The following is a 23,379-nucleotide window of genomic DNA, read 5'->3' as shown; positions in this document are numbered from 1 at the left end:
CCTGTGTGGTTTCCAAGGTTAAATGCTGGAATTCTGTTAGTGCCAAAAGTGTTAGACTTAAATCTGGTGTTAAACTGAGAAAGATGAAACTTATAGATGTGGAAAGAAAAGGGCTGAATAGAATTGTTAACAGAGAGTATAGAGAATAATGTGTCTACAACAAGAGTTGGTAGGCTGTGATCCACAGGCTACATATGGTCACTGCCTGTTTTTATAAACACATTTTACTGGAACACAGCCAGGCTCATTCATCTGTGTTTTGTTTATGGCTGCTTTCATGTTAAAGTGGCAGAATTGAAAAGTTGAAACAGGGATCAATTGTTCCACAAAACAACATATTTACTCTTTGCAGAAAAGAATTTGCTGACCCCTAATCTCCAACATATAGTACCAGATGGGCACAAATTTCTTGACACAAAATTACCATAATTTGGACCCTCTTTGTCCTTTCTTGTTCTTTTTTTTTTTTAATGTTTATTTATTTATTTGGCTCTGCCGGGTCTTAGATGCAACATGTGGAATCTTTAGTTGCAGCGCATGGGATCTAGTTCCCTGACCTGGGATCAAACCCTGGCCCCCTGCATTGGGAGCACGGAGTCTTAGCCAGTGGACCATCAGGGAAGTCCTGTCCTTTCTTGTTCTACAGAATCTTCTGGATGAAAAGATGTGAGCCCAGTGACACTGATAGAGTCCCTGTTGGTTGAGGTTATTTGACGACTGAGGTTGTGGCTGGATTCTGTGTACACACACGCGCACACACACACACACACACACACACACACACACAGAGTTTTATTTATTTATTTGACTTGTCGGGTCTTAGTTGCACTACAGGGAATCTTTAGTTGTGGCATTTGAACTCTTAGCTGTGGCATGTGGGTCGATCTCCCAGACCAGAGACCGAACCCCAGGCCCCTGCACTGGGACCTCAGAGCTTAGCCACTGAACCACCAGGGAAGTCCCTTGGCTGGATTCTTATCAGTAGGCTCCCCTGAACCCTATTTGTGGTTGTCATGTCAGTGTCTCCCTACCGTCTGATGGTGGAGCTCACATAGCCCAAGTCTCTGAACTCAAGTTATCACATCAACTAATTTTCCCAGGCTGCCCTTCGCCCTGAGTGGGTACTACACGCCTTTGACTATTAAGACAAATGTATGTGTTTTGGTTCTAACTCTAAAGACCCAGAATCTTTAGAGTTAGAATCTAAGAATAAGATATTCTTAGATATCTTAAGATATGTAAGAATGCTTTCATCCAACTTGATGTTCTTAGGATCACTTGAGTGTGTAGTGTTAATCTCTTAGTCATGTCCGATTCTTTGCAACCCCATGGACTATCACCTGCCAGGCTCCTCTGTCCATGGAGTTCTCCAGGCAAGAATACTGAAATGGGTTGCCATTTCCTTCTCCAGGGGGTCTTCCCAACCCAGGGATCGAACCTGGGTCTTCTGCATGCAGGCAGATTCTTTACTGTGGCACTCCCTAGAGAATATAAGCAACTTGACTGTTGAATATCACTCAGTGTTTTTTCTAACTCAGACTCCTCACTCAGATGAGGCCACACTTTGGACATGGCTGAGACTTTCTCTTTGCCTGGGTGTCTGTTGATAGCAGTTCACCGTCATCATTCTCAAATTAATCATTATGGTGACATCTGTAGAACCATGACTGGTGGTTTACTTCTGAAAACTTGGAGACCTGGCCATCATCTCGGCCTCTAACCAAGAAGCATTCTAGAATTTAAAAACTCTATCCCAGGACTTCCCTGGTGGTCCAGTGGCTAAGTCTGTGTGCTCCCAAGGCTGTGGGCCTGGGTACCATCCCTGGTCAGGCAACTAGATCCCATATGTCGCAACTAAGAGCTTGCATGCCACAACTAAAGGTCCCACATGCTGCAACAAAGATAAAAGATCCCGAGGGCCACAGTTAAGACCCAGCCCAGCCAAATAAATATTTTAAAAAAATAATTCTTTAAAAAATTAAAAAAAAAAATCCACCCCACTCTTTAACAACTATCTCAGCTATACCTGAATCTGTACGTGCAATTTACAACTTTCTTTAAAGCTTAACAAAGCCTTCAACTTGGTTTTCAAAGAGGCAGCAACACTCCGTGTAATCTGATTTCATCCATCGATGTGATGTTTCTTTAAGTTGTATGTAACAGGAAGTTCATACATGAACAGTGGACTCCTGTTCATGCAACCCAGTGGACTCTTGGTCAGTATCCCACATGCCTGGGGGGTGACAGAGAATAGCCCGCTTGCCCTGAGCGATCCAGCAGGTCCTGAGAGCATTGGCTCAGCGGCTGGGTGGGTCCAAGGCTAGTCAGGAAAGTGATCACTGTGGACTTGTCTGGTGAACCAGTGGTTAAGAACCCACCTGACAATGCAGGGGACGCAGGTTCTCTTCCTGGTCTGGGAAGATTCCACATGCCAAGGGGCACCTGAGCCCGTGTGCCCAACTACTGAGCCCGTGCTCTGGAACCCATACTCTGCAACAAGAGAAGCCCACACACCGCAGCTAGAGAGTGGCCCCTGCTCACCGCAACTAGAGAAAGCCCTGCACAGCAATGAAGACCCAGAGCAGCCAAAAATTAGTTACTTAATTGTTTTTAAAAAGAAAGTGATCCCTGTACTTTGGCCTGGGATGTTATGCCAGTGTGTTGTGGAGGCTGTGGGTTTGATTGAGTCCCTGAGAAGGGGCAGAGAGGAGGGTGGGCTGAGAAAAGGGTAGGGGTTGACGGGTATGGGTTATACCTACCTTGAAGGTTTTGTGGGGAGGACAGGGACATGGGATTGAGGCTGGAAACGTAGGTCAGGCAGACATGGGAAGCAGTGATTGTCTTCAATGAGGAGGAAAGTGAGGTGGGAGGCAGGGAGTGAGGCAGTGGCGTCTGTGAACCAGCAAAGTCACATGCTTGGTTTGGCTGCTTTGGGCTGGAGCCTGGGCCACTCATTGGCCCCTTGGCCTTTGAGGCTTCAGATCTCCATCTGTGAAATGCAGATCCAGGAGTGCTATCTCGGTGTCCCTTTTTGGACCATAGTGTCACAGCGGCCCCATATTGGGGGGTCGTCTTTTCATTGCAGACAAAATGAACTTTCTACGCTTGGCTGACCTCCTCAACATCCGGGTGGTTGCCATCAATATCAAGAGACACCCACTGGAAACTTGGATGCCTCGGGTATACCAGTCGTCCACAAGCCTCTTGGTCCAGAAGATGGTTCAACACAGGCAAGTGAGATGGAGCCGGTTTTCTCTGAAGTTGCTCTCAAAGTAGTTGAATCAGTTAGTGCTGTCTGGACTGAGTACATTTCACCACTGAAGCTCTAAATCAGCCCCCTGCTCGCTGCCTTTGTTTTCTCAGGGAGGCAGGGAAAGGGTTTTGGACAAGCTGCGTTTAACCTTAGCCAGAGGCCAGGCTTTTAGACTACGCTTCCTTCTTCGATTTTGTTTTTGTTTTTTTAATGCTCAAGAGCCACAAACTGGCTGTGCTTTCTGAGTCAGGGAAGCTAATCACTCTCTGATTTCAGAAAGTTCCAGCCCTATCAGAGTCATTAGGAAGTTGATGGCAAGTGTGGTATTTTGACTCTGTAAAGTATATGGTAAGAAGACGTGAGTTAGCATCACTGGAATGACTGTTAAGAATGTCAACTGAATCTTTTATTCTCAAGTAGATGGACTTGGTGAAAACCAACTAATTGGAAAAGACCCTGATGCTGGGAAAGACTGAGGGCAGGAGGAGAATGGGGGCAGGCCGATGGTTGGATAGCATCATCAATACAGTGGGCGTGAGTTTGAGTAAACTCCGGCAGGTGGTGAAGAACAGGGAAGCCCGGAGTGCTGCAGTTCATGGGGTCGCAGAGTCAGACGCAACTGAACAGCACGATGTGCTCCAGAAAGAGTCCTTCAACCTGGTTGGAGACCTTATTTTCACTATGTGTTGCCTGGAATACTCCTATCAGCAGAGATTCCCCCTCTTGCCTTCTTTGAATTTATTGTCTCATAAAAGTGAATGATGGGATGTCCCTGGTGGTCCAGTGGTTAAGACTCCACACTCACAGTGCAAGGGACCCAAGTTCTGTCCCTGGTGGGAACTAGATCCCCCATGCCATGACTAAAGATCCTGAATGCCGCAACAAAGATCTAAGATCCCACATGCCACAGCTAAGACCTGTTGCAAATAAATAAATCTTTTTTTATTTTAAAGAAAGTAAATGGTTCAGAAGTCCTTGAAAGTAGCCCAGCCTATGATGTAGGTAAATATCCCTTTCAGTGCCCATGTTCTATATTAACCAAAACCCTTTATGTGAAGGGTCCTTTCCATTCATCTTGACATTGAGCTACAGATGTGTTTCACGTGATGGATGTTTGTGTGTCTACATGTGGCATCCAGGGCTGGCCCCTAGAGTCTGACGCTTCCCCAGAACAGTGGGCTAGGACTCTATCTTCCTGCGGCCACGTCCAGGATTCATCCAGGATTCACCCAGGATTCTCTGGAGCACAGAGCACAGATGCCTGCTTGGGGCAACCCGCTCTGTCATTGAAAAGTTGAGCCTGAGCCCAAATATCACATTTTTTTCATCCCTTTTTACCCGTGACTTGGTGAGAAAATAGGACATGTTGACTCCCTGGAAGTCTCATGTGTGTGTAAAGTGACTGTATCCCAATTTTTAAAAAAGGCACACAAAAAGACACACACACATGCCGGATTTCAAAGACTTCATACCAAAAAAGGCTGCCAAATATCTCGCTTATAATTTTTATGATCATTACATGTTAAGCAGATAGTATTTTGGGTGTACTGTGTTAAAAAGAAAATATTGTTAAAATAATCTTAACCTGTTTAGAAAAGTAAAATAAAAGAGAATTTGGTTTAAAAAAAAAAAAGAAGTTTTTAGGAGCTTTCTTAGCAAAGGATTCCAGTTTTCCAGGGACAAGCAGTAGAGATACAGTGGTACCCAAACCTTCTCCCTGCCCCCTGATTCTACCGGACCTTTCCTCTGACCCAGCCGCTGTGCTGGAAAGGCGCACTTGGGAACACTAGGCCTTCGTCCTGCTCCCTCACTCTGCCTTCATTTTCTCCTTGGCAGGAAAGCCTGGGAGGCAGGTGAATGTCAGGGCCCTGACCATGCTGGGGCCTTTCTTTCCATGAGGGGTGGATGTGTGTGTGTGTGTGTGTTGGTAGAGGGGGAGGTGGTGAGTGTATCCCATTCATCACATTGACAGGAAACACATTTTTCCCTGTAGGGCTCTAAACCTGCTTTTTTCTTTTTTAACTGCAATATACGACAGAATCTCTTCTTTTTTCCCTGCTGCCAGGATTTTTGTCTGGGTTTACGATGTCATCATTCTAATAAACACCATATTCATTGCTTTGGATGAGAAAGACTCCTTAATTTCCTACGCAGAATGGCTTTTCCTTTCTCTGTATATCATTGAGATTCTCCTGAAATTGTACACGTATGAACCCAGAGCTTATTTTGGAAGGAATCAGTTCTGGAACTGGTGAGTCTGTGTGTTTTTTTTTGTGTGTGTGTGTGGGTGGTGGGGGGATCATGGGTGAAGACAGGGGCTTCCTGTCACCCTGTGGGAATACAGTGTGGAGTGTTTCAAGCTTCATCTGCCTAGTTTTGAGGTTTCTTTTTTGTTTTTTGTTCATTAGTCTTGTTTTGTTTTTTTTTGACCATGCTGCAGAGCCTGAGGGATCTTGGTTCTTAGTCCTCCCAGGAATCAAACCTGCGCCCTCTGCAGTGAAAGCATGTCATCTTAACCACTGGGACTCCAGGGGAGCCCCCAGGCTTCTTATAATGAGTCTTGAGGACATGGGAACATCTGGTTGTCAGAGCTGTGGTTTATGATGTCAGTTCGAATGTTGGCTAAAATTAGAATCACAGATCATGGCATCTTGAATTTGAAAAGGGATCTTAGGACACACACCCAGTGAGACAGTTCCCTCCAGGACTTCCGGGCCCCACACTCTAGTCTTATTATCAGAAAACACGGCCTGCGTGGCTGGATGATGAGGACTTTAGTGAGCTCTTCCCTGGGCTGGGTGTGTCTCTTGTGCCCTTCTTTCCTCCAGGCTGGGTACCTGCCAGCCTCAAACCATCGCCCGCATGCTGCCCACCATCTCGGGTGCCGCTGAGTGTCGGGCATCACGGAACACCAACTTTAGGAGGACACAGCTTGGAAAGTTGGATTTCTGTGGTCACTGCTTTCAGTGCCGAGAAACTCACTGGAGTTCTTGTGTGGCCCAGCAGGAGAGACCTGACTTGTGTTGTCCAGGACCATGGCACCCTTGTCAGAAAGAAAAGTAATGGCATGATGAATTTCATCTTTAATTAGAAAGTTGCAGAACCTCCCCTGGTGGTCCTGTGGTTAAGACTCCATGCTTCCAATGCAGGGAATGTGGGTTTGATGCCTGGTCAGGGAACTAAGATCCCACACAGTGTTCAGTGTGGCCAAAACACAAAAAGAAAAAAAAAATTAAGTTGCAATGCATTTAGTAAAATTAATGCCAAGAAAGATTATACTGTGTATTCTGAAAATGTGTCAAAGTGTTCTTGCAAGTATGTAGCAATGTTGGAAGGCAGAGTGATATGAATCGGTTGATTTCTACAGATTTCCCGGAATGGTTCACTGGACCAGCCAGTCAGTGATCAAACACCGTGTTTCTTTCTTTGTATCTGCTGTCCTAAAAATCATGGAAATGAGTTTGATGGCTGGATCTTGGCTTTCCCTAGGAGATTGGGTTCAGCATTTTCTTAGGATTCACTGTATCCTGAGCTTGACAGACTTTTCTCTCGATTTCTTACTGATGCTGCTTCTTCACTGTTAGGTTCGATACGGTGATCATCATCGCAGCCCTGCTGGCCACTGTGGCCAACACCACCATTCAAGGTCAGTGTCGTCACCGACTCCCAGCTTCTCTGCTTCCTGGATCATGTGTTTAATCAGTAATCTTTGTAGAACATCCACGGTGCCCTCTTAGGGGTGTTTGGAGCAATGCAGGGGGATGAAAGAGAATCAGTAAAAACGTCCCATGTTCTGGAGAGGGATGGTAGCTTTGTCTGTGTTTAGCTCTATGGTTGTTGTTCAGTTGCTTAGTCGTGTCTGACTCTTTGCGATGCTATGGACCACAGCACATCAGGCTTCCCTGTCCTTCACCATCTCCCGGACTTTGCTCAAACTCATGTCCATCGAGTCGGTGATGCCATCCAACCATCTCATCCTCTGTCATCCCCTTCTCCTCCTGCCTTCAATCTTCCCCAGCATCAGGGTCTTTTCCAATGAGTCACTTCTTCACATCAGGTGGCAAAGTATTGGAGCTTCAGCTTCAGCATCAGTCCTTCCAATGAATATTCAGGGTTTATTTCCTTTAGGATTGACTGGGTTGATCTCCTTGCAGTCTAAAGGACTCTCAATCGTCCTCTCCAGCACTACAGTTCAAAAGCATCAAGTCTTCGGTGCTCAGCCTTCTTTATGTAGAGATTCATTTGTAGGCATCATCATACCAAACGCTCACCTGGTTATTTCTCCAAAACTGCCCTTGGTCTCAGGGCTCATCCTTGACCTTCTGCCCATGTTGGATCCAGCTGTAGCATCAGCCTCTGCCCACCATCCTCCCACCCTCTTCTTTCTACCCTCCTCTGGCTTCCCCACATGTGCCCTCACCACCCTGCACACTCCTTCCTGTAGAAGGCAGAGAGGATTATTTACAGATAAAGCAGATTCTCTTTTTTTTTTTTTCAAATTTTTATTTATTTATATTTTTGGCTGTGCCGGGTCTTCATTGCTTCGTGTGGCTTTTCTCTGGTTGCAGTGCACAGGCTTGTGGGTTTTCATTGCAGTGGCTTCTCTTCTGCAGAGCACGGGCTCTAGAACACAGGCTCAGTAGTCGTGGCATGGGCTTAGTCACCCCGAGGCACGTGGGATCTTCCCAGACCAGGGATTGAACCCAGGTCCCCTGCATTGGCAGTCGGATTCTTAACCACTGGATCACCAGGGAATTCCAGACAGAGTAGCTTCTTAACCTGACTATGAAATGAATGCTGGGGGAGAAGGGCTTGCTGAAACGTGTTCCATAGAACGGGACCCACAGTCACTTCTTGACAATGGTCTGAAGTCTGGTCCTGCGCTCATGAGTCTTTGCTCTAGGACTGGCAGGGCTGCTCAGCTCAGCTCTGATCAGCTTGGTGAGCCCTCCCTTCCTTATTGCTCGGAGCCATCACCCTGTTCTTGAAGTGAGATGTGCATTTCCCTAGGACGCACAGAGTCTCAGGCGTCGTTGAATTAAAGGAGGAGCTGGAGGTGCTCAGAAAGAACATTGTGAGTTGACTGTGTTCTTTTTCCAGCGAGAAAATACAACAGTCAGCAGATACTGGATATTGTCTTGATTTTGAGAATACTCCGGCTCTTACGGGTCATCGTCAGCATCCAGAGGTAAGGATGAAACCATGGGGAACCGTTGCCCCTGGGTGATTTCTCCTTTCTGGGGCTTGACAGAGACTGGAGCCTGGGAGCTAGAAGCACGCCCACCTGTGTACCCAGGGTGGAACTTGTATAGAGGACCTGGGTTCTCCGGGGGCAGTGGGCTGGGGCAGGGAGCCTGTGAAGATGGTGACGGGTACCTACGTGGCAGCTCCCTGAGGGCAGGAATTCAGTCCGTCACTTTCATCCCCGTGACCTGGTCCCTCAGCTGTGCTTGCATGTCATGATGGCGGCTCATGGTAACAGTGTGATAACCATCGTCTTGTTGCTGTTCAGTCCCTAAGTCGCGTCTGACTCTTTGTGACCCCATGAACTGCAGCACTCTAGGCTCCCCTGTCCTTCATTCTCATGTCCATTGAGTTGGTGATGCCATCCAGCCATCTCATCCTCTGTCATCCCCTTCTCTTGCCTTCAATCTTTCCCAGCATCAGGGTCTTTTCCAATGAGCCAGCTCTTTGCATCGGGTGGCCAAAGTATTGGAGCTTGTCAAATCCTTCCAACAATGCTTGATGTAGGGGCTTTAATGATCCTGAGTTCATGGGTCATGACACTGAAGCTCAGAGAGAGTGAGTAGTTTCCCCAGTGTTGCATAGCTAGAAAGAAACAGAACTAGGACACAAACCTAGGAGTCAGATCCCCAAACCTGGAAAAACCCACTCTGTTTTGGAAAGGCTAGGTTACTTTCTAGGAGTATAGCGGGATGCCTCTATTCGAGGACTGGCCTGCTACCCCACAAAATACTCACTCTTTCAACCTAAGTCTCCAAGGAAGCTTTAATACAGATTGGATTTTTGATGAAGAAAAAGGTGGAGGAAAAAAATCAGATGAGACTGTATGGTTTTTCTTTTTTTTAAGTTTCTTTTTTTGTTGTTGTGGACCATCTTTAAAGTCTTTATTGAATTTATTACAATATTATTTCTGTTTTATGTTTTGTTTTTTTGGTCACAAGGCACGAGGGATCTTAGCTTCCCAACCAGGGATCGAACCCTCACCCACCTGCCTTGAAAGGTAAAGTCTTAATCGCTGGTCCACCCAGGCTGGATGGGTTTTCAGCCTCAAAACCCACCTCTGTCTTACTGGTGAAACTGATTATCTTTCTCATGTTTTTGTTTTTTTTGACTGCCTTGCTTTGCTCTAGGTGAAATACAAGTTAACCACCTGCTGCCCCTCCCACCCAGTTCAGTAGATGAACTGACAGTGACAAAATTGTAAAGGCAGATTCCTTGCGGCATTTAGAGAACAGACCCAGGACAGGAGGGAGAGGCATTGAACCAAAGGTGCTAGGATGGTGTCAGTTTTATTCTTACCTGCCCTTTTCCTTGCGTCAGAAACTTCATTTTATCCCAGGTTCCGGGTGATCGTGACCACCTTAATTAACATTGGCCCCACAATGCTGACATTCGGCGGCCTGGTCTTGGTGAGTGTTCTCTTTCTGATCCACGTGAAGCAAGTGGTGAGGTGTTCAGTTGTTAAATATTACTTATTCATTTTTGGCTGCACTGGGTCTTCGTTGCTTTGCACGGGCTTTCTCTAGTTTTGCCGAGCAGCGGCTACTCTCCGATGCAGTGGGTGGACTCCTCATTGCAGAGGCTTTTCTTGTTGCAGAGCGCAGATTCTAGGCCTTCAGCAGTTCCAGCACCTGGGCTCATTAGCTGTAGCACACAGGTTTTAGTTGCCCAAGGCATATGGAATCTTCCGGACCAGGGATCAAACTGTGTCCTCTGCTTTGATAGGCAGATTCTTAGCCACTGTACCCCCAGGGAAGTCTAAGAGATTCATTCTTAGCAGCTCTCTCTGAGCCTTATTTTAAGTGAGGGGAAGAAAGAGAGATGAAATCAATGAGTTCAGTGGTTTCTAGGACCCATTTTTAGAAATAGCAAATGTGTATAAACGTCAGGCATTTATACATGCAAACAGTTTAGGTACACTGGCTGCTATGATAAACACCCCAAGCCTCAGTGGGTTAATCTTGTCGAAGTTTCTTTCTCACCCACAGTCCAGGGGGTATTCCTAGCCCTAACCACCAGGTGGTTCTCAGGGATTCAAGCTCCTTCCAGTGCATGGCTCTTATATCTGGATTGTTTTTTAAACTCTACTGGGAAATCGCTATACAGTACGACAAATGTGCACAATATGACAAATATGCAAAATCTAATGACTTGGGCTTTCCTGGTGGCTCAACAATAAAGAATCCACCTGGCAATTCAGGAGATGTGGGTTAGATCCCTGGGTCAGAAAACCCCCCTGGAGAAGGAAACGGCAACCCCCTCCAGTATGCTTGCCTGGAAAATCCCATGGACAGAGGAGCCAGGCAGGCTGCATTCCATGGGGTTGTGAAGAGTCAGACAGGAGTGAACAACAATAGCAAATTTAACCCCCTGACTTGTTAGCGGCATCACTTTGACTTTGTAAGTGGAGACTCTGGGAGAGGTCAAGGTGGGCCCAGCCGGTGTGTTTCCTGTCCCTGAACTACCCAGTGGTCGATGGGCAGACCCCACCCACCCTTTTTCCTGAGGTTGCTGGAACTCCTGGCTAGGGGGCAGCCATTCCTGGAATGAGGGTAGCCACCTTTTCTGCTGGCTGTTGTCACTTGGCCCACCCATGTCCATGTCCTCCTGCCTCCCCTCACCCCGCATGCCACCCCATGACCGCTGCCGCCCACCCTAGGTGGTCTACTATGCGTTTGCCATCATTGGGATGGAAGCGTTCCACGGCAAAGTGCACTTCTTGGACCCCAGTTCTGGCAGTCCTGATGCCCTGGTATGTGGGAACCCAGCCTTAAAAGACTCAGCATTTGCCCGAGGCAGGTACTGCAAGAACAACTTCAATGACCTGGCGTCCTCACTCATCCTGCTGACGGAGCTCACCGTGGTTAACCAGTGGCACAATATCCTTTCTGAGGAGCGGGCGTGGTGGGGGATGCTCAGAGCAGCTTCTGGGAGGATGAGGAAATGGGAACCCGCTCCAGTGTCCTTGCCTGGGAAATCCCGTGGACAGAGGAGCCTGGTGGGCTACAGTCCAGGGGGTCACAGAGTGGGACACGACTGAGCAACTAAACAGCAACCTCGCAGGTTTGGTGCCTTAGCTTTGCACTCCTCGCGGACGGCTTTGCCCTCGTGACACACCAGGCAGCAAAGCTGTATTTCATCGGCTTCCACGTTGTGGTCGTCATTCTCATCGTGAAGTGAGTTCTCCTGCCAGTGGGCCTTTCCTGGTCTGCCCGCCCCACCCCACCCCCACCCTCAGACCTACAGCCACTCCCCCTCCCCCTCCCTGGCTCCACCCTGCAGTTCCTTGTGGGTGGGTCACGTCTCCCCTGCTGGATGCCCAGGACACCAGAAGGGAGGCGTCTAACTTCTATCCACACTTCTGTTCTTCGGTGTCAGCCAGCCGTGCATGTCGGTATGTCGCATACATCTCATAGCCTCGCAAGTTGCTCGGGTCAGAAGGGCTCTAGGGTCTGGGCAGGTCTCCCTACCCTTCCCCACTGGGATGAACATCCTTGTGACTTGCACCCACCCTCTGCTGACATCTGCCCAAGTCCTGGGACGCGTTAGAACCTGAATGAGTTAGTTTTCTTGTCGTCCAGCTCTGGTCCTTACCTGTCCTCGCACAGGTAAAATGGGCAGGTGCCACGGGTTAATTCTATTCAGTGGTTCCGGTTCTGTCCTGATCTGTCTTCTGGGGGGTAGGGGAACTCAGCCATTGTTTGAAAGCAGTTGTGACATCTCAGCGCTTGAGAGGGCTTTCCCTCCAGCTTGCCACTCTCTGATTCTAGTTCCCTTGTTCCCTGTGGGCCTCTGGGTTCCCTTGGTCACAGGTTTTCGTTTTTTAAATAATTTTGGTTATGTATTTATTCTTTGGCTGTGCTGGGCCTTGGTTGCTGCTGAGGCTTTTCTCTAGTTGCAGCAAGTGGGCACTATTCTCGTTGTGATGTATGGGCTTCTCCTTGCAGTGGCTTCTCTTTTTGCAGCGCACAGGCTCTAGGGTGCGTGAACTTCAGTACTCGAGGCTCATGGGCTCCAGAGCACAGGCTCAGTAGTTGCTCCGCAGCATGTAGGATCTTCCCAGATCAGGGATCAAAATGGATTCTTTCCCACTGAGCCACCAGGGAAGCCCTTGATCGCTGAGTTTTTTCCCAGAGATGTTTTCTGGCTGTTGTACGCTTCTCAGCGCCCAGGGCACGCAATTCTCAGCGTGACAGCCCAGCCCCGGGCCTTGTGACATCAAGGCTGCTTTGGCCGCCAACCCGCTGGCTTTGGCTCAACCACGTCCCAGTAGAGGGAGGGGAGGGGAGAGCCGCTCGGCGCTGCGGGGACTGCAGAGTCTGGACGGAACAGCAGCAGGAACAGGAGAGAAACGCCTCCCAGTGGCTTTCAGAGAGATTTTCAGAATGCTGCGGTGGGCCGGGGCAACGTGGAAAGCTGTGGGGGTTTTTCTGCTGCTCTCCGCCCCAGGTATGGGGTGGTGAAGCCGGGGCTCCATCAGCATCGTGTTAAGTCAAGGTGGTGAAGGGGCTGGGGTTCCCTACTCTCAGATTGACAGGTCATCGTGCATGTGTGCCGTGCGTGTGTAATGACAAAGTGTGACACCTCGGGTCCAAGACAAAGATGGCTTATTCCTCATGGCAGAAGCTGTAGCCAGAGCAATACTTGGGTCTGTTTCCTCAGCCCTAATCCCCACTAAGCAGCGAGACGAGGGCCAGCTGGACGGACTGGACTTTAGAACGAGAAATTCAAAATGAGGAAACTCTAATCTGTATATCTGGGAAGACCTGCCCATCCTCCCCTCTGGAAAGAGAGAGAAAAAGAGAAATACCTTATTTTAAAACTTTTTTACTTTGTTTTGGAGTATAGCCAGTTAGCAATGTGACGGTTTCAAGTGAGCGGGGAAGGGACTCAGCCATTCATAAACATGTATCCATTCTCCCCCAGACTCTCCTCGCCTCCAGGCGGCCATGTGACATTAAGCAGAGTTCCCTGTGCTAGATGTGAAGGTCCCTGTTGGTTTTCTGTTTTACTTTATTTTTTAAAATTTATTTTAAATTAAACAAAAGTGAAAAATTTTAATGATAAAAGGTACAATTCGCAAAGAAGATAGACATCATAAACTGTTAGACACCTTAACAGCAAAGAAACAAAGATAATAAAGCAAAATCAGAAGAAATATAAGGGAAAAGAAAAAATATATAATCATAGTGAGACATATTAACATTTCTTTGAGAATATTTTATCAAGTGCAGAAAAAATAAGAATAGGAGCATCTTGAATGATGTCAATAATAATGTAAATATAATAGATTTATATTTAATTTGTATTAATCATATCCCACACAAACATATTAAAAATTTTCTATCTCATATGTTGTTATTAGATGTCCAGAGGACATTTAGAAAAACTGGCAAAAAGGTAAATGTTACTAAATTTCAAAAAGTTTATCTATTTTAAATACAGCAGTGTGTACATGTCCATCCCAGACTCCCTAACTATCCCTTCCCCCCATTCTTCCTCTCTGGCAAGCAGAAGTTCATTCTTCAAGTCTGTGAGTCTGTTTCCATTTTGTAAGCAAGTTCAAGAAAGACCTTATTTTTACTCTTGAATGTAAGCAGTTCTCTGGGGAGGAGAGGTCTGTGCTAGCCACAGTGGTCTCTGGGGAGGAGGCAGCACCAGGCTTTAGTACCATGGGACATCTCCAGAGGCTAGTGTACTGGGGTGGTCAAAAAGTTCGGGTTTTCCATAAGTGAATTTTTTTTCCAATTAAGACATCCCTAAATTGACTCCCGTGCCTTTGCTCCAGGATCCAGACAGGATCCAGATCTCATATGCAGAAACATGAGACATTCATGGAGAGTTGTCTGTCAACCATTACTTGGCCCAAGTTTCCCCGTAAACTGTATTTCTGTGCTTGGTCTGGCAACACTTGTAATAAAATTGGAACTGTATACAAAGAAGATTCACATTGCCCCTGCACAAGGATGACACACAAATTGGTGACGCATTTCATACTTTTGCAATATAGGGGTAGGGGATTAAGAGGTACAAACTGTTGCATATAAAATAAGATACAAGGATGGGCTTCCCAGGTGGCGCTGGGGGTAAAGAACCTGCCTACCAATGTAGGAGATATAAGACTCGAGTTTGATCCCTGGGTCAGGAAGATCCTCTGAAGAAGGGTATGGCAACCCATTCCAATATTCTTGCCTGGAGAATCCTGGTGGGCTACAGTCCTTAGATTCCCAAAGACTTAGACATGACTGAAGTGACTTATCATAAGCTACAACACAGGGAATATAGCCAGTATTTTATAATAACTATAACTGGAATATAATCTTTAAAAATTGTGAATTAAAAAACCCTCTATTTTCTTAATAGTCACTGTTTAAATAGGATGTAGAGGAAGAATGATTTTCCAGGTGAAAGAAAGTTGTGCCCAATGCTTGAAAGACATTTTGTTATTTCTTCTTCATGTTATATTTTCTTTGCAAAGATGGGCAGCCTTTTTCTCATTTGGACCTGAAAACTCTTTGGCATTATGATTTCCCATCACCTAGACCACGGCTGACTCAACATAACACCCTCTGCCTTTTATTCTTTCTCAGTATTTTCATAGCGTTCATCTTGGAGGCTTTTTTTGTGGCGTATTCGTTAGAAAAGAGTGAAGTGGAAACTGCTATTGAGAAGAAGATTCAGGAGCTTGGAGTGGGGGTCCAAGAGTGAGTAGCAGTTCCTGACACGGCTCATGGGCTTTGGAGGTGGGATGTTCTTGGCAGGGTCCTGACCACCTTTAACCCCCGAGGTCCCCTGGCAGCCAGCTGGCTCCTGGGTGCCAGTTCTCAGAGACCCTCACCAGCTGCACGCGTGATGTGGGGCCACGGCTGGGAGGACAGAGGGACTCAGCTGTGGGACTCAGCCGTGTTCACATGCGTCTTCCTCCCTGAAGGGAAGAAGTGCAGGACGGGGGGCTCATTGACCACATGGACACCAAGGACAGTGGCTTCAGTGCGGATGATGGAGACAACAGAAAGAAGGCCTTGAAAGGACTGTACTTTAGAATTGCATCAAAAAGTAAGTTTTAACCCAACTGGAACTTCCTCTGATCCATCCTTCTCATAGCAGCTGGTGTGATGTTTCCAGAGGGCAAACCTGACCTTCAGGGGCTTTCTGTGGGTCAAGGATAAAGACCTGCCGTGGGCTCGGGGCCCCATTTCTGGTTCCCGTGAATGTCTCAGCCCAGGACCCCCTGAGCCTTTGCCCTTCGGTCCTGCTAGCCCTACTTCCATGGCTCCCCTGCTCCATCCTGCCACAGGCCCCTTGCGCATGCTGCTTTCTCCCCCTGTTCCCATCCCACCCCCCTTGCCTAATCAAGGCCTCTCCTACAGGTCTCTGCTCAGGTAGTACTTCCTTGGGGAAGCATCCTGGGCTCCCCAAGAGGTCAGGTGCTCCTGTGAGCTCCCCCCCAGCGCTCCCCCCCACCTTTTAGCACCGGTCAGACGCACATTCATTGCTGAGTGACTGCCTGGTCACCATCTGTCTTCTCTGCAGACTCAAAGCTCCACAGGTGCAGGGCTGTATCTTTTTTGTTCTCCATTGTATGCCCAGGAGATCAGTGGAGAAATAACTCCAGAAAGAATGAAGAGATGGAGCCAAAGCAAAAACAATACTCAGTTGTGGATATGACTGGTGATGAAAGTAAAGTTCGATGCTCTAACGAGCAATACTGCATAGGAACCTGGAATGTTAAATCCATGAATCAAGGCAAATTGGAAGGGGTCAAGCAGGAGATTACAAGAGTGAACATCGACATTCTAGCAATCAGCGAACTAAGATGGACTGGAATGGGTGAATTTAACTCAGATGACCATATATCTACTACTGTGGGCAAGAGTCCCTTAGAAGAAATGGAGTAGCCATCATAGTCAACAAAAGAATCTGAAATGCGGTACTTGGATGCAGTCTCAAAAATGACAGAGTGATCTCTGTTTGTTTCCAAGGCAAACCATTCAGTATCAGAGCAATCCAAGTCTATCCCCCGACCAGCAATGCTAAAGAAGCTGAAGTTGAATGGTTCTGTGAAGACCTACAAGACCTTCTAGAACTAACACCCAGAAAAGATGTCCTTTTCACTATAGGGGAGTGGGGTAGGAAGTCAAGCAATACCTGGAGTAACAGGCAAATTTGGCCTTGGACTACAGAATGAAGCAGGGCAAAGGTTAACAGAGTTTTGCCAAGTGAACGCACTGCTCATAGCAAACACCCTTTTCCAACAACACAGGAGAAGACTCTACACATGGACATCACCAGATGGTCAACACTGAAATCAGATTGATTATATTCTTTGAAGCCAAAGATGGAGAAGCTCTATACAGTCAGCAAAAACAAAACCAGGAGCTGACTGTGGCTCAGATCATGAACTCCTTATTGTCAAATTCAGGCTGAAATTGAAGAAAGTAGGGAAAACCACTAGACCATTCAGGTATGACCTAAGTCAAATCCCTTACGATTACAGTGGAAGCGACAAATAGATTCAAGGGACTAGATCTGATAGACAGAGTGCCTGAAGAACTATGGATGGAGGTTCATGACACTGTACAGGAGACAGGGATCAAGACTATCCCCAGAAAAAGAAATGCAAAAAGGCAAAATGGTTGTCTGAGGAGGCCTTACAAATAACTGTGAAAAGAAGAGAAGTGAAGTGCAAAGGAGAAAAGGAAGGATATACCCATTTGAATGCAGAGTTCCAAGGAATAGCAAGAGGAGATAAGAAAGGCTTCCTCAGTGATCAATGCAAAGAAATAGAGGAAAACAATAGAATGGGGAAGACTAGAGATCTCTTCAAGAAAATTAGAGATACCAAGGGAACATTGCATGCAAAGATGGGCACAATAAAGGACAGAAATGGTATGGAGCTAACAGAAGCAGAAGATATTAAGAAGAGGTGGCAGGAATACACAGAAGAACTACACTAAAGAGATCTTCATGACCCAGATAACCATGATGGTGTGATCACTCACCTAGAGCCAGACATCCTGGAATTTGAAGTCAAGTGGGCCTTAGGAAGCATGACTACGAATAAAGCTAGTGGAAGTGATGGAGTCCCAGTTGAGATATTTCAGATCCTAAAAGACAATGCTGTGAAGGTGCTGCACTCATTATGCCAGCACATTTGGAAAGCTCAGCAGTGGCCACAGGACTGGAAAAGGGCAGTTTTCATTCCAATCCCAAAGAAAGGCAATGTCAAAGAATGCTCAAACTACCACCCAACTGCACTCATCTCACATGTTAGCAAAGTAATGCTCAAAATTCTTCAAGCCAGGCTTCAACAGGACGTGAACTGTGAACTTCCAGATGTTCATACTGGTTTTAGAAAAGGCTGAGGAACCAGAGATCAAATTGCCAACATCCATTGGGTCATCAAAAAGGCAAGAGAGTTCCAGAAAAACATCTACTTCTGGTTTATTGAATATGCCAAAGCCTTGGACTGTGTGGATCACAGTAAACTGTGGAGAATTCTTCAAGAGATGGGAATACCAGACCACCTGACCTGCCTCCTGAGAAATCTGTATGCAGGTCAAGAAGCAACAGTTAGAACTGGACATGGAACAGACTGGTTCCAAATCAGGAAAGGAGTACAGCAAGGCCGTATACTGTCACCCTGCTTATTTAACTTATACACAGAGTACATCATGAAAAATGCTGGACTGGATGAAACACAAGCTGGAATTAAGATTGCTGGGAGAAATATCAATAACCTCAGATAAGCAGATGATACCACCCTTATGGTAGAAAGAGAAGAACTATAGAGCCTCTTGATGAAAGTGAAAGAGGAGAGTAAAAAAGCTGGCTTAAAACTCAGCATTCAGAAAACTATGATCATGGCATCTGGTCCCATTGCTTCATGGCAAATAGATGGGGAAACAATGGAAACAGTGAGAGACTTTATTTTCTCGGGCTCCAAAATCACTGCAGATGGTGACTGCAGCCATGAAATGAAGATGCTTGCTCCTTGGAAGAAAAGCTATGACCAACCTAGACAGCATATTAAAAAGCAGAGATATTACTTTGCCAACAAAGATCCATCTAGTCAAAGCTGTGGTTTTTCCAGTAGTCATGTATGGATGTGAGAATTGGATTATAAAGAAAGCTTAGCGCCAAAGAATTGATGTTTTTGAACTGTGGTGTTGGAGAAGACTCTTGAGAATTCCTTGGACAGCAAGGAGATCCAACCAGTCAATCCTAAAGGAAATCAGTCCTTAATATTGGAAGGACTGATGCTGAAGCTGAATCTCCAATACTCTGGCCACCTGATGCGAAGAACTGACTCATTTCAAAAGACCCTGAGGCTGGGAAAGAGTGAAGGTGGGAGGAGGAGGAAATGACAGAGGATGAGATGGTTGGACGGCATCACCGACTCAATGGACATGAGTTTGAGGAAACTCCGGGAGTTGGTGATGGACAGGGGGGCCTGGTGTGCTGCCGTCCATGGGGTTGCAAAGAGTCAGACATGACTGAGAGACTGAAGTGAACTGAACTGTATTCCCAGGGCCTCACAATGTGCCTGGGGCACGGGGTTGTTAACATCAGCTGTTTAATTCCTTTACTGATTTGCAGTGAGTTATGGATTGACTGAGTAAACCCAAGGGGGCTTCCCTGGTGGCTCAGCAGTGAAGAACCCACCTGCCAATGCAAGAGATGTGGGTTTGATCCCTGGGTCGGGCAGATCCCCTGGAGAAAAAATGGCAACCTGCTCCAGTATTCTTGCCTGGGAAATCCCGTGGACAGAGGAGCCTGGTGGGCTGCAGTCCAGAGGTCACCAAGAGTTGATAACACTTAGCAACTAAACAACATCGAGTGAACCCACACCTGTCTGAATTCCAGCTGGGGCTTTGGCGGGGACACCGTGCAATTAAACACAGCACAGCATAGACGGGGAGGCGGGGGGGGGGGGCGGGGGGCGGGAAGGAGTGGGATGGGTATGCCATCTCAGAGGTGGTCCTCCTGCCTCCTTTAAGAGGGACCTTCTCCTTGGTCTCCGGAGCCTCCGAGGGGGTTGGGAGCTCCTTGGGATGGGCTCTGAGGTCCTCCTTCGGGAAAGCCCAGCTCTGAGGGGCTGGGTGCTCCCCTTCTCCCCCCACAGTCAGGTTCCATGTGCCCTTTCTCCTTCCTCCCAGAGTACAAGACGGTGGACACTTTGTTGCAGCAGATGTTTGAGTCTGAAATAGCTCCAGAGGGTAAAGACACTTCCTTGGAGGAGATTCTGAACTTCTCACCCAAGAAGCCCAATTTTGATAACAGTGCCTGATCCCGAGCCTGGAAACGTCTACGACTGGAAACCAAGATAAGCTATAGTCACTGTTCGCGTTTCCTACCTAGAGGTTACTTTCTCAGCCCGGGTTCCCATCTGTGTTTTGATAAGATTGTGAGTCGCCCTGGCCGTCCTGAGTCGTCGGCTCTGTGTGGTCCCACTGGGGTTATGCTTAGAGCTGATCATAGAAGTAAGGAGAGGAAAATCTATAAGGAGTTTGTAGAGGGCATTGCTCATACATGTAAGTCCTTTTGATGGATATATAAAAGATTTTCTTTATTTTTATATGATACTTTGCTATTTTACTAAATGAATACTGTGCTATGGTGTTACATGAATGAATTTAAAATACCGAAATATGCTAAAGGAACATGTCGTAGTGTGGTAGCTTTTAGATCCAGTGTTTATTCGAAATGAAGAACAATATGAATGTGAAGATCAAATTCTGTCACAATTGCTTCTTTTTCAAGGGAGGCTCTCAAAATTTCTTGAATTAAATTACAGTTATAGCAAGATTTTGAGTCAGTTGCTCCCTGAGGCCACTTTCCCATTTCAAATCTCTCAATACAGTGACCTCCTCCTTCTGGGAAATTAAAAGGATTTATTTTATTTAAAGGGCTTCCCTGGTGGCTCGGATGGTAAAGAATCCGCCTGCCAAGCAGGAGACACAAGTTCAATCCCTGGGTCAGGAAGATCCCCTGGAGGAGGAAATGGCAACCCACTCCAATATTCTTGCCTGGAGAATCCCGTGGACAGAGGAGCCTGCTGGGCTGCAGATAGAGTCGGAAAGAGTCAGACACGACTGAACGACTAACATTTTTCATTGTATTTAAAACGTTTTTAATTGTGGTAAAATAGACAACATGAAATTTACCATCATAACCATTTCTAAGTGCGCGTCAGCTCAGTAGTTCTAAGTATATTCATGTCATTGTACAACAGACCTGCAGAACTTCTGATTGCCCCGAAGGAAGCTCTGTACCGTGAAGCAGTGACTTCCTCACACCCCCTCCCCAAGCCCCTGCTGGCCACCATTCTGTCTTCTCTCTGTGACTCTGACTACTGCTGATCACAACTGCGTCCTGAGTAAGTGAATCCTCTCCAGAGGCGGCAGGGCAGGACTCCTGGTTCCTCTGCACCTTGTCACTGGCCCTGTCCTGAGCAAGGGGGTTGGCCGGCGAGGAGTGCGGCTTCCTGACCTCAGGCCTCTGAATGTCAGGGTGGCAGCTGAGCCTGGCCTGGGAGGGACCTTCCCTTGTTCTGAGGGTGACCTGGTGCACAGTGAAGGCTTCAGGGCCAGGACTCGGGCCGCACTGGTTTGCTGCCTGGCTCCCCACTGACCATGCCACCTAAACTCTCTGGGCCCCGCATCCTCACCTGCAAATCTGGGGCAGATGGTACCTCCCTCCCAGACTGTGTGGCCTGGGGAGGGGGCGGTGGTTGGAGCTCTGACTATGTGCTCCAGACGGCGTTTAACCTTCTGGGTTAAAACCCAGAAAGCTGGTGTTCAGCGTTGGTGCTTGGAATTCCATCACCGCCACAATTCCCAGCAGATGGGGGCCTCGCTGACCCATCTGTTGGGATTTGTGGAGTCCTGCCATCCATGCAGACCTCTCTTATTTCTTTGTATATTTAACATTTATCATTATGTAAAGGATTAAGCTAAATGGACTTGTGGCAACTTAATTTTTTAAATTTGAAAATATGCTGGCCATTTCTGTTTTTAATTATTTAGAAACGATGCAGTCATTGTAAAACATTCAATACAGAAATATAGCAAAAAGCCAGAAGTTGCTCTTTTCCATGTCATAAAGTTTTTATTTTGTGTTGGGGTGTAGCCGATTAACAATGTTTGAGAGTCTCAGGTGAACAGTGAAGGGCCTCAGCCATCCATATACATGGATCCCTTCTCCCCCAGACTCCCCTCCCATCCAGGCTGCCGCATAATATGGAGCAGAGTTCCCCGTGCTGCACGGCAGGTCCTTGCTGGCCATCCATTTTAAATATAGCAGTGTGCGCATGTCCATCCCAGCTCCCTAAGCATCCCCTCCCCTCCCCCTTACCCTCAGCCCCTCTCTCATCCTCCCACTCACATCTGACACCCTTTCCAGGGGAACCGCTGAAGGTGTGCTTATCTTTCTGGAGCTAAACCTACCCGTTTACAGCCGTGGATGTCATGTGTATTAATATATCGTTGCATTTTAAAAATTTATATGTATTCACTTAGGCTGTGCCTGGTCTTAGGTGCAGCACACAGGCTCTAAGTTCCTTGACCAGGGATTGCACCTGGGCCCCGGCACTGGGAGCGAGAAGTTTTAGCTACTGGACCAGCCGGGAAGTCCCTGTATCATTGCGTCTTTTATCCTAAATGGGATGTCATGACGTTTATCATGTTTAATTCAATGTCTTGCTTTTTTCACTTACTAATAGTTGTTTCATGAAGTGCAGACACAAATAACACACAGAATGCTGTGGAGTGTTCCATGCCATCTGTGTCTCTTGATTTATTCACCTGCTCATGGACCTATGCATGTTCCACATGTTCAGTATTAATAGTGGAGGAAACTTTGTTACGTAACTTTTTTCAAGTGTGAGCCCTACAGGAGGAGTGGACTCACAAGAGTCAGAAAGGACCCAACCACCACCACCGCAGGAGGAAAGCAGGTCTCAGGGTCAGAGGCCTAGGATCGGGTTACCACTTTCTTGCAGCAGCCAGCGGGGCACCATCCCGCCCCGGCAGCTGCCTACAGTGTAAGGCAGGGGACAAGGGGCAGGAGGGGTGGCCGCTGTGGCCACTTTCCTCCAGGTCTTTCTTCTACCTTTTAGGGGACTAGTCACCCCCACATTTTGGCACCTGGGCTCCCAGCTGGGCACATCATTTCTCAGCTCCCTGGCGAGAGACACAGCCAACTCGGTTGTGTCTGGTCTGTGGGCTGTGAGCTCAGCTGGGGTCCACAGCTCGCAGATCTTGCCCCTGGGAACGATGTCCAGCTCTGCTGGGAAACGGCAGCCACCAGAACATCCTGGGAGCCTCTGTCCGGCACAGCAGGGTCAGCATTAGCACAGGATTGCCCACCCCAGACTGACGAGAGGTCACAATTGCCTTTGTCTTCTCTAAGCTGCCTCGTGTGGGTTCTCTGTTACTGGAGCTTAGCCTGCCTGCAGCCGGACCGATCCAGAAATGGGCTCATCTGAACCATTCAGAATAGAACCAATGGGGCAGATGGATTGACTTGATGAGGGAAAAGGAGGACCAAGGACACTGCTGGGACCAGAGATGGAGAAGGTGTGGAGGAACAGCGTTGCAGGTGTGTTCACGTATCATGCCGATGCTCAACCATCTCTGAGTGCTTATTTCTGATATGCCTGGGCCACACTTGTGGTTTCTTGGGTGCATCTTAGGAAAAAGTACCTTTTGGAACTATTGCCTTAGACACAGATATAATCCAAAGCGAAGAGGCACTGGTAGCAGGAATCTCTGAGTCTCTGGGGTAACCAGCGTTGTTCTCAGCTGGGACTGGGAATGTGGAGCAGGTGGCAGCAGAAGGGAGCAGGAATGAATGGGAAAGACCTTGACCCAAGTGTAACT

At 47.3% G+C, this 23,379-nt stretch overlaps 1 protein-coding gene and 1 non-coding gene across 2 annotated transcripts in view; both read left to right on the top strand.

Annotated features, from left to right (window-relative positions):
• The window catches only part of LOC122441338 (two pore calcium channel protein 2-like), a 50,763-nt gene extending 30,688 nt beyond the window's left edge, over positions 1-20,075 (top strand). Inside the window, exons 10-19 of the mRNA XM_043467745.1 lie at positions 3,086-3,230; positions 5,319-5,504; positions 6,838-6,899; positions 8,354-8,441; positions 9,837-9,906; positions 11,157-11,376; positions 11,583-11,673; positions 15,088-15,201; positions 15,429-15,553; positions 19,657-20,075. Of these exons, the coding sequence (XP_043323680.1) occupies positions 3,086-3,230; positions 5,319-5,504; positions 6,838-6,899; positions 8,354-8,441; positions 9,837-9,906; positions 11,157-11,376; positions 11,583-11,673; positions 15,088-15,201; positions 15,429-15,553; positions 19,657-19,787 (1,232 nt within the window). The 3' untranslated portion in view covers positions 19,788-20,075. The remainder of the gene's footprint in view (positions 1-3,085; positions 3,231-5,318; positions 5,505-6,837; positions 6,900-8,353; positions 8,442-9,836; positions 9,907-11,156; positions 11,377-11,582; positions 11,674-15,087; positions 15,202-15,428; positions 15,554-19,656) is intronic.
• LOC122442745 lies at positions 14,390-14,498 on the top strand. The gene has a single exon (XR_006269739.1). It is a non-coding gene; the product is annotated as a U6 spliceosomal RNA (small nuclear RNA).
• Positions 20,076-23,379: the final 3,304 nt, after the last annotated feature.

The sequence above is a fragment of the Cervus canadensis genome, chromosome 5 (genome assembly GCF_019320065.1).
Source record: "Cervus canadensis isolate Bull #8, Minnesota chromosome 5, ASM1932006v1, whole genome shotgun sequence".
Taxonomy (NCBI): Eukaryota; Metazoa; Chordata; class Mammalia; order Artiodactyla; family Cervidae; genus Cervus; species Cervus canadensis.
Note: the sequence above shows the minus strand (reverse complement) of the source record. Positions and strands in the feature narration are given on the sequence as shown.